The 18,748-nt window shown below is 41.1% G+C and overlaps 1 protein-coding gene across 3 annotated transcripts in view; it reads left to right on the forward strand.

Moving 5' to 3' along the window:
* The window catches only part of PCDH19 (protocadherin 19), a 133,697-nt gene extending 121,676 nt beyond the window's left edge, over nt 1–12,021 (forward strand). For all 3 annotated transcript variants that reach the window (XM_006075603.4, XM_006075602.4, XM_006075604.4), the window contains one exon: nt 6,228–12,021. In XM_006075603.4, coding sequence (XP_006075665.1) covers nt 6,228–6,817 — 590 coding nt within the window. In that variant the 3' untranslated portion in view covers nt 6,818–12,021. The remainder of the gene's footprint in view (nt 1–6,227) is intronic.
* The last annotated feature ends 6,727 nt before the right edge of the window (nt 12,022–18,748 follow it).

An 18,748-nucleotide genomic window follows, 5' to 3' on the forward strand; every position in this document is an offset into this window, starting at 1 on the left:
AGAGCTTTATTTTGAACCTATTGGGAATATTCTACTAGATTATAGTTCATCACTGCTGTGCCCTGGGAGTATGAGCAATATTAGTCTGAAGTTCACCTGGGATTTCCTCTTCATAGCTGGTCATATGGCTGCAGTTTCAGGGTTCAAAGGCTAAGAGCTCGATGCCTCCTTGCCTTAATTGTGGACAAAATGGCCAGGGATTCCATAACCTTCTGAACATTTTTTTTTCTTTCCTTCCTTCTTCTCTCTCTCTCCCTTCCTCCCTACCTGCCTCTCCAGACTTCTAGGGAACTCTTACTCAGATTTGTAGATGGGGAAGTTAGTTATTGGACTGGTCCCCCAGTTGCACCTCTTTATTCTCCACCTCCAAACAAATACTCACACTAATTCTTTACAGCTATTACTTGGAGAGTTATAAAATAGGCTTCAGAGGAAATGTTGAAGAAGAAACATATTTGGGAAAACTCTGAGGTGTGAATTCTGTCCTACTGTAGCGATCCTGGGGTCTTCTGGAGAAAGCACTAGATTTGAATGAAAAAATGTGGGTGGATCAGCTATAGACTCTTTCACTCATAATGTTTGGGTCTACACTAAGTGTTTCCCATGTATATCCCAACATGTTTCCCATATTTTCAGCCTCCCAGGAACATACGTGTTTTGAATGATGATAAGTCATCAGTTCAGTTCAGTTCAGTTCAGTCACTCAGTTGGGTCTGACTCTTTACAGCCCCTTGGAATAAAGCATGCTAGGACTCCCTGTCCATCACCAACTCCCAGAGTTTACTCAAACTCATGTCCATTGAGTCAGTGATGCTATCCAACCATCCCATCCTCTGTGGTCCCCTTCTCCTCCTGCATTCAATCTTTCCGAGCATCAGGGTCTTTTCCAATGAGTCAGTTCTTCTCATCAGGTGGCCAAGGTATTGGAGTATCAGCTTCAGCATCAGTCCTTCCAATGAATATTCAGGGTTGATTTCCTTTAGGATTGACTGGTTGGATCTCCTTGCAGTCCAAGGGACTCTCAAGAGTCTTCTCCAACACCACAAGTCAAAAGCATCAGTTCTTCAGCACTCAGCTTTCTTTATGGTCCAACTCTCACATCCATACATGACTACTGGAAAAACCATAGTTTTGACTATATGGACCTTTGTTGGCAAAGTAATGTCTCTGATTTTTAATATGCTGTCTAGGTTGATCATAACTTTTCTTCCTAGGAGTAAACACATTTTAATTTCATGGCTGTAGTCACCATCTGCAGTGATTTTGGAGCCCCCAAAATAAAGTTTGTCACTGTTTCTACAGTTTCTCCATCTATTTGCCATGAAGTGATGGAACCAGATGCCATGATCTTAGTTTTCTGAATGTTGAGCTTTAAGCCAACTTTTTCACTCTCCTCTTTCACTTTCCTCAAGAGGTTCTTTAGTTCTTCTTTGCTTTCTGCCATAAGGGTGGTGTCATATGTATATCTGAGGTTATTGGTATTTCCAGGTTGTGCTTCATCCAGCCCAGTGTTTCTCATGATGTACTCTGCATATAAGTTAAATAAGCAGGGTGGCAGTATACATCCTTGACGTCCTCCTTTTCCTATTTGGAACCAGTCTGTTGTTCCATGTCCAGTTCTAACTGTTGCTTCCTGACCTGCATACAGATTTCTCAAGAGGCAGGTCAGGTGGTCTGGTTTTCCCATCTATTTAAGAATTTTCCAGAGTTTGTTGTGGTCCACATAGTCAAAGGCTTTGGCATAGTCAAATAGAGCAGAAATAGATGTTTTTCTGGAACTCTCTTGCTTTTTCCGTGATCCAACAGATGTTGGCAATTTGATCTCTGGTTCCTCTGCCTTTTCTAAATCCAGCTTGAACATCTGGGAGTTCATGGTTCATGTACTGTTGAAGTCTGGCTTGGAGAATTTTGAGCATTACTTTACTAGCGTGTGAATGAGTCCATTTGTGTGGTAGTTTGAGCATTCTTTGGCATGGCCTATCTTTGTGATTGGAATGAAAACTGACCTTTTCCAGTCCAGTGGCCACTGCTGAGTTTTCCACATTTGCTGGCATATTGAGTGCAGCACTTTGACAGCATCATCTTTTAGGATTTGAAATAGCTCAACTGGAATCCATCACCTCCACTAGCTTTGTTCATAGTGATACTTCCTAAGGCCCACTTGACTTCACATTCCATGATGTCTGACTCTAGGTGAGTGATCACACCATTGTGATTATCTGGAGGGTGAAGATCTTTTTTGTACAGTTCTTCTGTGTATCCTTGCCACCTCTTAATATCTTCTGCTTCTCTTAGGTCCATACCATTTCTGTCCTTTATTGTGCCAATCTTTGCATGAAATGTTCCCTTGGTATCTCTAATTCTCTTGAAGAGATCTCTAGTCTTTCCCATTCTATTGTTTTCCTCTATTTCTTTGCATTGATCACTGAGGAAGGCTTTCTTATCTCTCCTTGCTATTCTTTGGAACCCTGCATTCAAATGGGTGTATCTTTCCTTTTCTCCTTTGCCTTTCAGTTCTCTTCTATTCACAGCTATTTGTAAGGCCTCATCAGACAACCATTTTGCCTTTTTGCATTTCCATTCCTTGGGGATGATCTTGATCCTTGCCTCCTGTACAATGTCAGGAACCTCCATCCATAGTACTTCAGGCACTCTGTCTATCAGATCTAATCCCTTAAATCTCTTTCTCACTTCCACTCTGTGATCGTAAGGGATTTGATTTTGGGCATACCTGAATGTTCTAGTGGGTTTCCATACTTTCTTCAATGTAAATATGAATTTGGCAATAAGGAGTTCATGGTCTGTGCCATAGTCAGCTCCTGGTCTTGTTTTTGCTGACTGTATAGAATTTCTCCATCTTTGGCTGCAGAGAATATAATCAATCTGATTTTGGTATTGACCATCTGGTGATGTCCATGTGTAGACTCTTCTCTTGTGTTATTAGAAGAAGGTATTTGCTATGATCAGTGCATTCTCTTGGCAAAACTCTGTTAACTTTTGCCTTGCTTCATTCTGTACTCCAAGGCCAAATTTGCCTGTTACTCCAGGTATTTCTTAACCTCCTACTTTTGCATTCCAGTCCCCTATAATGAAAAGGACATCTTTTGGGGTGTTAGTTCTAGAAGGTCTTGTAAGTCTTCATAGAACTGTTCAATTTCAGCTTCTTCAGCATTACTGGTTGGGGCATAGACTTCGATGAGCATGATATTGAATGGTATGCCTTGGAAATAGACAGAGTTCATTCTTTCATTTTTGAGATTGTATCCAAGTACTGCATTTCCAACTTTTGTTGACTATGATGGCTACGCCATTTCTTCTAAGGGCTTCTTGCCCACAGTAGTAGACATATTTGTCATCTGAGTTAAATTCACCCATTCCAGTCCATTTCAGTTTCCTGATTCCTAAAAGGTCAATGTTCACTCTTGCCATCTCCTGTTTGACACCTCCAATTTGCCTTGATTCATGGACCTAACATTCCAGGTTCCTATGCAATATTGCTCTTTACAGCATCAGACTTTACTTCCATTGCCAGTCACATCCACAACTCTGTGTTGTTTTTGCTTTGGTTCCATCTCTTCATTCTTTCTGGAGTTATTTCTCCACTGATCTCCAGTAGCATATTGGGCACCTACTGACCTGGGGAGTTCCTCTTTCAGTATCCTATCATTTTGCCTTTTCATACTGTTCATGGGGTTCTCAAGGCAAGAAAACTGAAGTGGTTTGCCATTCCCTTCTCCAGTGGACCATGTTTTGTCAGAACTCTCCTCTATGACCCACCCATCTTGGGTGGCCCTGCACGGCATGGCTCATAGTTTCATTGAGTTAGACATGGCTGTGGTCTGTGTGATCAGATTGGTTAGTTTTCTGTGATTGTTATTTTCAGTCTGTCTGCCCTCTGATGGACAGTTCTGGTAGCTAGGTGGTGGGGTTAATGGTGACGTCCTCCAAGAGGGCTTATGCCATACCCAGGTCTGCTGCACCCAGACCCCCTGCCCCTGCAGAAGTCCACTGCTGACCCATACCTCCACAGGAGACACTCACACACAGTTCTGTCTCAGTCTCTGTGGGGTCTCTGGGTCCTGGTGCACACAAGTCATCAGGTGGCAGCAATGAAAGTTTACAGGGAAGAGGCAGAGAAAGGGCTTTGACAAACCCTCGTTTTTCAGAGGTGGCTAGGCATTCCTGATGTAGAAGTGTCCTGCAGTTTGCGGGAGCTTTGTCCTATGTATGAAGAAGGCACTTATCTTCTTGGTGATAATGCTCATTTGTTATTTGGTTCCAACTCTGCAAAATCCTGAGAGTTTCATTCTCCAGCATTGAAAGGGGGCTTAAACTGGCCATCTTAAAGATAAGTCAGTAAATTGTGTCCAGGTATATTGAAGGAGGTCTTATCTTTGGCTGTTTTTTCTGTAATTTAGGTCAAAAGCCATTTCCAGAGTCATGTTGAAATGTGAACTCAGCCTGGATTAAGCCTTGACATTTAGCTGCTTCTAACACTTTTTCTCCAAATGATGAAATATGCACTCATTTCAACCATTATCTCTTGAACCTCCTCCCAAGTACCCCTTTACCAAAATAACTTTTGGTAAATGAGACAGAGAATTATCTCTTTGCTGTACCATTTACTCTAAAAACTCAATAAAAATACTAAAAAATAGAAATACAATTGTATAAGGAAGGTGTGTTATATGTAGACTAATATCAGGCAAGTCCCTGAATTGCAGACTTCTTCCTGCAAAAAAAGCACTCATAGCACATATTTCCAACTTTTCTTGATGTATATATTTTTTTGTCTTTGCAATCTCTTCTTGTCTCCCTACCTCCTCCAGTCCTACCCCAAGGACATCTATAATTGTTAAGCTGCTCATATTTTGATGCATTGTGCAATGTGATATGAAAAATTTCACTAGGTCATCCTCACGCAAGAATGTAACATAAATATAAATTGATCTGGAAAACTAGAGGTCTAAACCAGACATTAACAGTTTTCCAATGGACAGGTAGAAGTTAACCCTGAGTCCATACTTTAGTGAAGCCCACATAGAAAGCTTTTCTGAGAGCCAAATTAAAACCTTAACTCCAAATGAACCTGGGATAAAATGAGAAAAACATGTCTTGCCAATAATTATGAATTCTGTCTGCTGAGATCATCTATGATAGGGTTAAAGTAATCCATGAAGAAATTATGTTAAGAAATATGACTCAAATGAAATTGCAGATAAGAAAGATAAGAAGGAATGGCTAGCTGAGTATAATTAAATGATGTTCAACCCATGAGGGATGTGTGCACAAGGCCAGGTATAGCTTCTGGATCAGATGGAAGGAAGAGATCTCGGTATATTCCTTCTCATGGGAAATCATGAGAAGTCATGTAAAGGGTTTAGTAAGGAGATTGGCTGGTGAGACTGCTGGCCAAAAAGAAGTGATGTGATTGGGTTTTCAAAGAGTATATTACTAATCTAAAATTAAGCATTGAATATCATTGACTAGGGTATAAACCGGAGAAGGCAATGGCACCCCACTCCAGTACTCTTGCCTGGAAAATCCCATGGACGGAGGGGCCTGGTGGGCTGCAGTCCATGGGGTCACGAAGAGTCGGACACGATTGAACAACTTCACTTTCACTTTTCACTTTCATGCATTGGAGAAGGAAATGGCAACCCACTCCAGTGTTCTTGCCTGGAGAATCCCAGGGACGGGGGAGCCTGGTGGGCTGCCGTCTATAGGGTCGCACAGAGTTGGACACGACTTAAGCGGCTTAGCAGCAGCAGCAGCAGCAGGGTAGAAACATGGTTGACAGTGCTATTACTCAAAAACATGGCCAAGACTTCTCAGTATATCTGCTAGAACCTGTTTCAAACACAGTTGATTTTTAGCAGGAATTGTTGATAAAATGCTGAGTCTCAGCACCTTTACCATCAGATAAACTTTTTAAAAAATAAAATTTTTCATCATAGTGTGTTTCCTTTTAGGTTTTCAGTTTTGTCAGCAGTGGAAGCAGCAACAAAAATAATCATAAAAAAGGAGGGAAGAGTGTTTAGCGGGGAGATCTACAGCTTTTTAAAAATCCAATTCTTCACACTTGTCCCAAAAGGCAATAAAAGACTATCTAAAAGTGTCATTTCCCCAAAGGACCTCTGGGTACCTAAGAAACTTGAGCACTGGGAAGTAATGATGATTCCTGGGAAAAGCTGATGAAATTGACATTTTTAATTTTCTCCAAACAGATCAGAATGAAGGATTTCATTGCAGGGAAGAATGCCGTATTCTTGGCCACTCTGACAGGTGCTGGATGCCCCGGAACCCCATGCCCACCTGCTCCAAGTCCCCTGAGCATGTGAGGAACATCATCACACTGTCCATTGAAGCTACTGCTGCTGATGTCGAAGCTTATGATGACTGCGGCCCCACCAAGCGGACTTTCGCAACCTTTGGAAAGGATGTCAGCGACCACCCAGCTGAGGAGAAGCCCACCCTGAAAGGGAGAAGGACTGTTGATGTGACCACCTGCAGCCCCAAGGTCAACAGCGCTATCCGGGAGGCAGGCAACGGCTGTGAGGCTATTAGCCCTGTCACTTCCCCTCTGCACCTCAAGAGCCCTCTGCCTACCAAGCCTTCTGTGTCTTACACTGTTGCCCTGGCACCCCCTGCCCGTGATCTGGAGCAGTATGTCAACAATGGTCCTTCTCGTCCCTCTGAAGCTGAACCCCGTGGAGCTGATGGTGAGAAAGTCGTGCATGAGGTCAACCCCATTCTGAAGGAAGGTCGAGACAAAGAGTCTCCTGGCGTGAAGCGTCTGAAGGATATCATTCTCTAAATCAGTCTTGGGGAAGAAGGAAGAGAGAAACCATGCTGGCTAGCTAAGAAGCAGTAGCTGATCGTTGTAATTGTTCACCAATGGTTGGTTCTTGAGTGGCTGTATTTCAGAGCTTTCCCTAAATGTATTGTTTATAAATGACTATCAATCTGTGACAATCCCTCTCGTTTCAACAGGCAGCAGGGGTGTTCCGTTGGAGCAAATTAGCTTTGGCTTGAGTCGTTCATGGGGCCTTGATGTTGGGGAAACAGAGACAAATTCAGTTGTGAAAAGTATTATGTATTAAGTGTTTGAATTTATATATTTTTCTATGTCAAAATTATAATAAAAATTACCATTGTTTGTGGAGGATTACACTTAAAAAAAGCAAAAAAAAAAAAAAAAAAGGCTCTGGACACCTTGAATAAGTTTGCTACTGTTTGTAGTATAGACAAGTTAACGGTCATTTATTGTGTACTATTCATTGATTCAGTGATGTGAAACTGAGTCCCCAAATGGTTGTTTCTGAAGCTCGAGTACTTTCCAATGCCGCTACTTTGCTGTGGACACCCCTGCTTTAAAGAACACTTTTGCTAGCTGTGCTATTGTCGTATTTGATATTGCAAATTGCTACATGTGTGGTGGTGGCAAAAGGCTTATAGAAATTGGTGTTTTTTCCTTAAAACTACAGACAAAAACAAAGTGCAAACAACTAAGATGGCAAGTGAATGAGTAATGCCATATGTATAGGCTGAGTACTTGGAGGGTACTCATTCACATAGGATACCCACAGAATGGTTGCTCACCACATTGCAGAGTATTTTTCCTGACTTTCAGGCTTCTGCCTAGATCCATGATAGATCATTACAGAAAGTCATTTTTGGATATTCTGCTATCTAATTTGCAGTTGTCAGAAATATTGTGCTGAAAATTTTATGAGATCAATTTTTCTGACTTTCAGGCCCTGAACAGGAAAGTTTCTCCTGAAGTTATCAGTTTCCAGGCTTAGAAATTCCCTATCTCCAATCATCTAAAACTCAAAAAGACTGAATCTATTTTGAATTTTAAATTAGCATCTTTTCAGACACATACTTCCTGATTCAGTGCTTCCCAAACATGATTAGAAATTAGACCGCAAAGCACGTCATGGACTGGAATTGAGAACTCCATGTGGCTCTGTATCATAGGAGTATAAATAGGAACAGAGTAAGCAGTACAAACTGTATGTTTAGGAAAAGACAGGTAACAGGTAACAGCATCCCTAATCCAATTATCGTGCCTTCTGAATGGAGACACTTGGACACTTGAACTTGTATTTATGAGTGATACATTTTTTAAATTAAAAATGTGAACAGGAAACTATTAAAATAAAAATCCTTTAGATTTAGCCAACTCTTTGCTGTAGGCTAGGAATACACCATTTTTATTAACAAGTTTGTTACACACATTCTTTTTCTGTTTGTTTAACATTCCTCAAACTCCCCTGTTTATTAACTGTCTATTAATATTCACTAGCCAACATAGTATTCTTGCAGCCTAAGAGTTCATAATTTAAAAACAAATATGTCACCTTTGCTCTGTCTTGGTCTTAAAAGAGTTGTTTCTAGAGAAACAAGTTTTGTGATTATGTTCTCATTTGTTTCATTTTTTGAAATTCAAGAATATGCAGAGAAAAAGGCTTAGAGCATTAAGAATGCAAAAGATGATTTATTTTCTTAAGTTAGGTAGATAAGTCCACTCTTTTAAATGTTTTAGTTATTTTTGCCTGAGTTCCTGCTTTATACATTAATTGGGAGCATTTTCTTTTGTGGGAAGGAGGGTTTGAGGGAGGGGGCTGGGTAAGGCAGTGGGAATGGGGTTAGTAGGGGAGAATATTTCTGAAAAAGAAGTTATAAATGAAGCTACAAATTCATCCTTATTTCTTATTCAGTGCTGGATACTACCTCATGCAGAAAATTGGTGTGACTGCAAATTTCCCCCTGAAACTGACACAATTAGAAATCAATTATCATAGCGTCTTCATTTTGGCTCATTTAATTCTCTCACTTTTCCCCCTTTAACTCATTTTATTTTAGTAGTAGATTTTGAATTAAGTATTTATTTTTGTTTGCAAGTGAATAGTTTATTTAGCATGTTAAAAATTAACTTTTTTTTCCATTTAATTTATGATGGCTGCCCATAGAATTTAGACTGTTCCTCTGCTGATCCATCCAGATATTAGCTATACTGTTAGCTACCACCTCACTTTCAAGTCAGATTTGACAGCTTTTGTACAGGTGTATTTCTTATGTGCTCAGTGGGGATGAGGGAGCTGAAAAGATTGTGGCAAGTGGGAACATTCAATGTTATGTGGCCACTGGCTGCCATGTCTCTTACCAGCCAAATTTAAAATGGTTAATGTAGCAGTGACATTGATTCTGCTTCTCTCTTGTGTTCACCCCCGCCCCCCGCCCCATTTTTTTTTCTTTTCAGAATTCAGTTTCAAGCAATAGACCAATCCTTTTTCCTTCTTAAAATACTTTGTTCGCAATGGGCAGTCAGATATTTTTTGGCTTCCAAATCCTTTACTGAGTATGTTCAGAGAATTTCCCTCATTAAGAAAATATCTTTTTCCCCCTCTACAGTTGTCTGATGTATACATCCTCCCAGAAGCACAAGTGCATCCTAGGAGGGCTTTGTATGCTGGTTTTATAGTCAGGCTGTGCCTGCAAAAGGAAATTTTGTGCAAAGATCCTAACTTTCCCTTTTGGTTCATGTTTTTCTCTCCTTTCCAACATGTCTGATGAAAAGCCACAAAGGCCAGAGGGCCAAACATTCTCCCTTTTTTTCCTCTATAAATATGTTACACACTTAAATATGAGGGATCAATTTCAGTTCCTAAATCTTAAGGAGTTCTATTCCATTTATTCTGATGTCCCTTTTGGGGAGGAATTGACGTTTTAGGTGTGTTTAGGTGTGGCATATTGAGGTATGACATGCTTTACTACTAACTGCTTTGGGCATGTCCCTGAGCAGGTGAATGGTTTCATGCAATATAAACAGGTTAGTTTGCATTGATTGATTGCTTCTCCCCAAATATGGGAACATGCTATATACATATAAGAAATAGGAAGAAGGGAGCCGTGCTGTGTGGAGTCTCTTTTTTCTTTTCTCTATACTGACTAATCTATGAACCGGTTCAGAAGGAAACTTACCATCCCTTGGATTCTCTTAAAGCCAGTAGAGTAAATTATGGCCCACTTTATTGCCCAAATAGGTAATGGGCCAAGGGACCCTGCACTTCCTGAAAGGCAGTGGTTTCAAGGTGTAGTCCTTGGACCAGCAGTACTAACATCACTTGGGAACTTGTTAGGAATGGTAATTCTCTGTCCTCACAAAGACCAACTGAAGCAGAACCTCTGGGGGTGAGACCTAGCAATTTATATGGATCAAATGCCCACTAAAGGTTGAGGACTTGATAAAGCACAGGTTGATGGGCCCTGCACTTAAAGTCTCTGGCTCAGTAGGTCTGGAGTGAGGCCTGAGTCTTTGCTGATTTAAAAATTCCCAAGTGATGCTGATGCATCTGGTCCAGGGATCACATTTTGAGTATCACTGCTCCAGTGTAAACTTGCCTAGTAGAGCTAATTGCACCTAAGGTGTCCATTTAGACTGATAAGTTGGTGACCCATTGATCACTACTCAAAAATATTAGAGGAATACAACTTAGAACTCTGAAAACTGGAGCCATCCAGTGTCATCCCAATAGTGTTACTTCAACATACACCTGATTGAAGGGAATTCAGTTGAACTTTTCATATTGCTCTATTATATTAACAAGCAAAACAAAAGTGGTCCACTTGAAGCATCAAGGACAAAGGGCAGTTTTGGGAGACACAAGTATGTAAGAATAGCTTGACTGGGCATCCAGTGTGGGAAAAGGATCATTACTGTACATAATACAAGTTCTGGCTGGAATTCCAATTCATTCTATGAGGATCATTTTGATGTTGAATGGTCCCCAGAGCATCCTGACAAGTCTGGTCCACTTGGCTCTTTATCCAGGGTAATAAGACCCTAACTGACTTTGAAAAACTGGCATAAATGAGCTTAAAAAGTCCATTGTATACAGTCCTAGTGTTTGCCTTCTCAGTAAAATTACATTTAAGGATGTCATTTCATGAGTCAAATTGTATCTGCTGACACTAAAGTGTATTGAGATGTTGTTCTTTAGTTTAAGTATGTAACAAAGTAATATTCAAAGGGGATGTGTGGGGGTGGGGCTGGGACTGGGTGGCTTTATATTGATAATGAAATATTCCAGAGCAAAACACATTGTCCTAATGAAGTTGTTGCAGCTCTCTTTATTTTCTTGTGAAGCTGGAATTGGCCTGTGGGTCACATGTTGTGTAAAAGTGAATTAATTTCCAATAGAACTCATATTGCTTTTTGTAAAAACAAAGAAAATCAACCACCTTGTCTGAAATATATATTGTAAGGTGCTCTTGGTAAAGAACAACCCACGAAAACCTGATCTTGATTGGAAAGCATTGTAGGTCATTAGGGAAAACTGATGATGCTGATTGTTGCTCCAGCTGTATTGGCAATTAAAAATGACCTTGTTACTAACTGAAAGTTGCTGTCAACCTTAGCAAACAAACCAGCTAACACCATTACAGCACTGGTTAAGTAGATTTTTACTGGCACTGGCTGGCGTTCAGCTGAGGAAGGCTAGAATGCAGACTATAATGACCAAGAGCCAGACTAGCTTGAGCTAGAAATTCAGCAACAAATACCTTCTTGTGCTATTTGAATGCTAAGGTATTAGTTGCAAAAGGCTTACGCCTTCGCTCCTCTAGTGAGGGGAATGAGCCTGATGACACTATTACTGTTTACCTGTCAAACCAGGGTGGAAATTTAGAGGGATGCAAGTACAGTATGTCTCATTAAGCAGTCTCTGTTGCTGACTATATGAAGGTGAAATTGTTGTATATGCTGATCTGTATGTTATGTACATTTTCACAGTGATTGAATCATTGTAAAAAGAAAAAAGACAAAAAAGAATCACCACTCTATTTTATGAAGATGATAAAGCAGCTTTATTAAATTATTACAGTTATGTTTTAAATGGTGTTATCTGCCACATTGTTTCCTTTTATCTGGTGGTTCTCTGTTTTCCCCTTAAATGTGTTTTCTCTGCTTCAAAAATATAATGCATTTTAGTATTAAAGGCTATTATGGAAAAATGATTGGTGAATTGTGTCTCGGAGGGTTTTGGTTGGCTGGGGGTGGGGGTGGTGTTGGGAGTGACTGTGGGTCCATGAGGACCCAAAGGATTTCTCTTGCCTCTTTCATTCCACACAATCACCAGCTCTCCAACTAAGAGGGGATTCTTCCATCAGCCAGGCTCCACTCATTTCCTCAGTACCTCCTGTCCTTCCCATCCTAGTCAATACCTTTTTCTGAGGAAGGAGACCCATTCACATCCAGAGAGGTACTTTCCTGGGTGGTACCTTATACAAGAGCACTAAAACCATTCTTTAGAATAAACCATTTCAGGCCAACTTCACAGTGGGACTTCTCTGAAGAATTAATTTTAAAAAAGGTGAGAAATAGTAGAGGCTGACAGCAGGGGAAAAGAGAGTTTAAAACAAAGATGATCTAGCTGCCCCTTTGATGCCTTCAGGTTTGAAAGCAAAGCAACAGGAGAGACTCTGACTTCGCACATAACAAGGCTGCAGTGAAAGTCCTGACAAGCTTTCTTTATCCAAACTATTATTCTCTGAGAATTAGCACTTGGGCTGTAAGTATTCATTCTAGCTGCAACTGGCAGGAAAAAAAATCAAGAGCAAGAGGGAAAAAAAGGAGCATGGAAGACCAATTTCCAAGTAGTGCCTTTAGTGGTTAAAGGCTAAATTGCTTTAGCATGACCTACCATCTTGACAATTAAAAAAATTGACCTCCAGGAAATCCACTGATTCCTTGGATCTCCATCTTCCTGTTATCTCTACTAACCTGTATTAAATGGAGATTGCATCTTATTCCCCACCATGTTAGCCCTAAAGCTGCAGCAATAGCCAGCTATTTGGTGCTGTAGTTTAGCAGATGTTACCTCAGAATGCAAACACGGACGTGCGGGGACACACAAGTCACATGGACTGATTGATAAATGTGCAGATGTTCACACAGACTCACAGATGCTCACAAAAGTGTATTGTCACTTGCTCAGAGTCCATTAAGTCTTAGTAGGGCTTCCCTAGTAGCTCAGTTGGTAAAGAATCCGCCTGCAATTCAGGAGACCCTGGTTCAATTCCTGGGTCGGGAAGATCCGCTGGAGAAGGGATAGGCTACCCACTTCAGTATTCTTGGGCTTCCCTGGTGGCTTAGCTGGTAAAGAATCCGCTTATAATGTGAGAGACCTGGTTCGATCCTTGTGTTGGGAAGATCCCCTAGAGCTGGGAAAGGCTACCCACTCCAGTATTCTGGCCTGGAGAATTCCATGGACTGTATAGTCCTGGGGTCGCAAAGAATCAGACACGACTGAGTGACTTTCACTTTCACTTTCTTTCACTTTCAGGCCATTATGAGTGTTTCCCAGGTGGTGCTAGTGGTAAAGAACCCATCTGCCAATGCAGGAGATGCCAGAGACGTGAGCTTGATCCCTGGGTCTGGAAGATCCCCTGGAGGAGGGCATGACAACCCACTCCAGTATTCTTGCTTGGAGAACCCCATGGACAGAGGAGCCTAGTGGGTTACAGTCCATGGGGATGCGAAGAGTCATACATGAGTGAAACGACTTGGGATGTATGCACGCGTGAGTGCTTCTGGGTTGGTCCATACCAAGAGAGCAAAGAAAAGTTTTTCAAACCTCTTCCACCTACCTCTTGTTTTGGGGGGGTTTCCCTGGTGGCTCAGATGGTAAAGAATCTGCCTACAATGCAGAAGACCAGGGTTCAATCCCTGGGTCAGGAAGATCCCCTGGAGAACAGAACGGAATGGCTATCTACTCCAGTCCACGACTGAGTGACTGACACTGAACAAGAAATGGAAACTCCTGCTTTAAAAGAAGAGTGAGCAAGAGAAAATAAATGCTCATGTGATGAAGGGCATTCACATATGCAACATACGTATATCCAAAGTCATGGATCACTACCTAATGTTGGAGAGTGACCAAGTTAGAGGCATAACCTCAAGGCTATTGAAATTTATACAACACAACAAAACAAATCATTAAAATAATCCCCTTCATTTTGGTTAACAAAGTGCTCGTGACTTACATCAAATATGTCACTGATTTGCTGTGTATGGCTGTCAAGAAACCATGTTGGGAATTGATGCCTAAGAGGATAGTTTCTGATAGGAGGTGACAGCTGCTCCAGGAACAGATATAGGACTAACCATTTTGATTATTTTGGTTTTGGGGTAGAGATATGCCTGAGAGGAGCATCTTGGATACATTGCCAATGCTTGTAAAGGGATTGGACCCTTAACCCCCAAAACAAAATTCTCCAGGATGGGAGCAGAGAGATGTTCTCAGTCCTTAACCTTCCTTCATGTTGACAAATGACCTAGTTGCGCATGTCTGACACTGTTCTCTGTACCTTTTTTATGTGGAGAAGGAGGATAGGCAGGACTTGACACAAGATTCCCTCCATTACATGCAATTCCTGGATCACTGGCTGTAACCCCACCCTACTCTCAAGAATCAGTGCACTTCAGGAAGTCTACTGGGCCCTGTTAGGAAACCCTGCTGTTTCTGCCTGGAAGTGAGGAGGGAGCTGGGCTAGGAAGGAAGCTGTTGGCTAGTAGGAAGCCAACACTTCTCTACTCTCCTTTTCCTTGTGATTTTGTGTCTTGACTTTGCACAGATGCCCAGAGCCTTAATTTCTTTTAGCTGTCTAGGCTTTCCAGTATGTCCCCTCTTCCCAGCCAGAACTCTTTTTTCTCTTGTAAGGGCCTTCCTACTTCCCATTCCACTTTATCTCTAAAACTTATCTGAATCTCATCTCTTCTAGGGTTTTTCTCTGCTAGGGTTTAAGGGAGTCACACTTTTATTGAAACCTACCATGTGCCAGGCATTTTTGAAAACATTACCTCATTTTATCCTCACATTAACTTTGTGTGGTAGATGATGCTATCTCCATTTTATACATAAGTAAATTGAGGCTTAGAGGGTTAGGAGACTTGCCCCAGGTCCTATTATGTAGCAGAGCTGCGATTCAAAACCACATCTACCTACTTAGACATTATTATTCTTCTCAACTACTCTTAAGGAACATGAAATTAACCTGGCAAGTTCTTCCTTACTAGAGTATTAACAATTGATGCTAATGTCTTAAGGCATTTATCCATTTAAAAAATATACATTTAAACTGAGATCTTTGTGAACTCAGTGTCATGGTCCAAAGAAGTGATAGCAGCAGTGGGATTTTCAAGCCAGGGGGCTTTTGATTAGCCTCACAGGCAAGCCCCTACTCCTTCTATACCCAGGGCCTGCCTTTCAAGTTGCATCACTCATGCACAACAGAACTATGGCTCCTTTTAGAGTCTGTGCACTCTAGCTAGTCAACAGTCCTTGAAATAAAAGTCTGGTAAATGGAGAAACAGACTGGTTTCAAATAGGAAAAGGAATACGTCAAGGCTGTATATTGTCACCCTGCTTATTTAACTTATATGCAGAGTATATCATGAGAAACACTGGGCTGGAAGAAGCACAAGTTGGAATCAAGTTTGCCAGGAGAAATATCAATAACTTCAGATATGCAGATGACACTACCCTTATGGCAGAAAGTAAAGAGGAACTAAAAAGCCTCTTGATGAAAGTGAAAGAGGAGAGTGAAAAAGTTGGCTTAAAGTTCAGCATTCAGAAAACTAAGATCATGGCATCTGGTCCCATCACTTCATGGGAAATAGATGGGGAAACAGTGGAAACAGTGTCAGACTTTATTTTTTTGGGCTCCAAAATCACTGCAGATAGTGACTGCATCCATGAAATTAAAAGATGCTTACTCCTTGGAAGGAAAGTTATGATCAACCTAGATAGCATATTGAAAAGCAGAGATATTACTTTGCCAACAAAGGTCTGTTTAGTCAAGGCTATGGTTTTTCCATTGGTCGTGTATGGATGTGAGAGTTGGACTGTGAAGAAAGCTGAGCGCCAAAGAATTGATGCTTTGGAACTGTGGTGTTGGAGAGGACTCTTGAGAGTCCCTTGGAACTGCAAGGAGATCCAACCAGTCCATCCTAAAGGAGATCAGTCCTGAGTGTTCATTGGAGGGACTGATGCTGAAGCTGAAACTCCAATACTTTGGCCACCTCATGCGAAGAGTTGACTCATTGGAAAAGACCCTGATGCTGGGAGGGATTGGGGGCAGGAGGAGAAGGGGACGACACAGGATGAGATGGCTGGATGGCATCACCGACTCGATGGACATGAGTTTGAGTGAACTCCAGGAGTTGGTGATGGACAGGGAAGCCTGGTGTGCTGTGATTCATGGGGTCTCAAAGAGTCGGACATGACTGAGCGACTGAACTGAACTGAACTGAACTGAATCCTATATTCATCTGTCCCTCTAAGTTTCAAACAATCTGTCAAGGATGTGTTCATGTGTGTTACAGGTCAGCACAGCTGGAATTAATACCAAAATATGTCCACAACAGGCCTTGGTGAGTTTTTTAGATCCAAAAAGTTGGTTGAGGGTGAGAGGTTGAAGGCTAAAGCAGGGTGGTTGTGGGGGTGCGGAGGGGAGACATACGTGAAAGAGAAATTGAAACCCAGACTATTGCAAGGAAAGATATCAAGGAGTCAAAAAAACTAGCTGAGAAAAGTGGCTGAATCAGTTGTGAGGACTTCGCCACCAGAGGCCTAGGAATTGCTTACCATGCCTGCTTCATTGTTCAAGTGGGGTCACAAAGAGGTGTTGATAGGCCCTCAAAGGCCCTTTATCTGGCCCTTCAAAGTCAGCAAAGGCCCTATCACAGAGCTAAACTAGGAAGTGTGTTCAAAGAAAAATTGTAAGGTTGGAGAGGAATGTTCCTAATTACACGCATGAAGTTTTTGGTGATGAATATACCAGGTTCCCCTAAAGGAAGACTTGAGGTAAAGAATTTACAGACCAACCCATTTTAAAATTCCTTTTATTGAAAAGATATTGTCCAGTTTGCCTCAGTGGTCCAGAACTTTCTCAGTCTGGGATACAATTCTTTAGGGTTTTGGATGTCAGAATTGAGTTACAGGCAATGCTAAGTAAGCACCGAGGTGTTTTGCCAACTCTATTCTAGCATTTTTTTTTTCTTTTAGCAGAAAAATATGGCATGTCATAGACCAAGACAGAGGCATTTTATATTCCCAAATTAATAGAGAAGGGCTTTCCCGCAAATATCCGATAAGCTTTACTCTGCCACCACTGTGATCCAGGCCACAGCATCCCTCATTTGGATGACTGAAATAGTCTCCTAATTTTCCTCCTCTCATCCACCTTGCCTCTATTTTTAACATTTTTCACATTGTAGCCAGAAAGATCTTGTTAAAACACAATGCTGGTTAAATCACAACTCTGCTTAAAATCTCTCAATGGTTTCTCTTAAGGTGAAGTTCAAACTCCTTACCATGGACTACAAGAGTACTTTTCAATTTTGGGGGATTGCTCCCCAAAGTAAGAAATGCATTTTTCATGATAACTTAGTATCTCTCTCTCTCTCACACACACACACACACACACATAACTGAAACAAACATTTCAAAACACTTAATCTTTGTTACCTGCAATGTACTCTGAGATTTTCCACTCAACTCTGCATGCCAATGATCAGCAAACTTTTTCTGTATAGGAACACATAGTATGTATTTTAGGCTTTGTAGGTTGGATGATGGGCTTCCCAGGTGGCATGAGTGGTAAAGAACCCACCTTCCAATGTAGGAAACGTAAGAGATGTGGGTTTGATCCCTGTTTCAGGAAGATTACCCGGAGAAGGGCATAGCAACCCACTCCCATCTTCTTGCCTAGAGAATCCCATGGACAGAGGAACTTGGCGGGCTACAGTCCATGGGGTTGCACAGAGTCAGGCACGACTGAAGTGGACTCAGCATGCATGCATAGGCTGGATGATCTCTGTTGCCACTACTATACTGTTCTGTTGTAGTGTGTATACAGATACTTTTGTTTACAATTCCCAGGAGTTTGTACATTCCCCACACAAAGATTCCCCCAGTTTTCACATGCAGAGCAACTCACCCCCAATCCTGAGTAGTAAGCACTGTGATTAGAGACATTTCAGCATCATACAGTGTCTTACTCATAGGCCCAGATCTTGAGAAGCTCCACATCAGTGTCCCCTTTATATGTCATACTCCTTATTTTCTATATTTCTTTCCCTTGAAGTATTAATACAACTGAAATATTTATCTAACCTCGATTAGCATGCAATGAGCTAGAAAATACTTTTCACAATCACCAGAGAGAGAAAAAAAGTCACAGAACAAATTCTTTCTCTCTTTCCTTTATCAATGTATATGTCACATGTATGTATACAAATAAGTACATATGTGTATGTGACAAGTAAAGCACAATTTTACATAAATTCAGTCTCCAACCCAACTTTACAAAATGAATCTTTTCAAAGAACACAACTCAGAGGAAGAAAGAGATACCCTTGTTTCATAGCACTTTAGCTTGAATTGCTAGATGATGTCACCTATACACCTTGCAAATTTTGAGGAGAATACTGAAGCTTGAATCTTAGAGTTAGCTGTACAGTTCTTTTTTTTTTTTTCCTACATTCTTTTTCTCAATTCTTCTCATTTTTGTGCTTACTATTGTGTCTGAGAAGTTGAGCTAGTTATTTTCCTCTTCAGCCTGTCTCTGTCTTTCTTTCTTCTTCAAGGATTACTCCATCTCTGAACATGACATGAAATCTAACTGTGTCTACCCTCCTTCTTTCTGAGCCTCATATACGATATTTCTACCTTTATGA

Source organism: Bubalus bubalis, chromosome X (genome assembly GCF_019923935.1).
Source record: "Bubalus bubalis isolate 160015118507 breed Murrah chromosome X, NDDB_SH_1, whole genome shotgun sequence".
NCBI classification, from domain to species: Eukaryota; Metazoa; Chordata; class Mammalia; order Artiodactyla; family Bovidae; genus Bubalus; species Bubalus bubalis.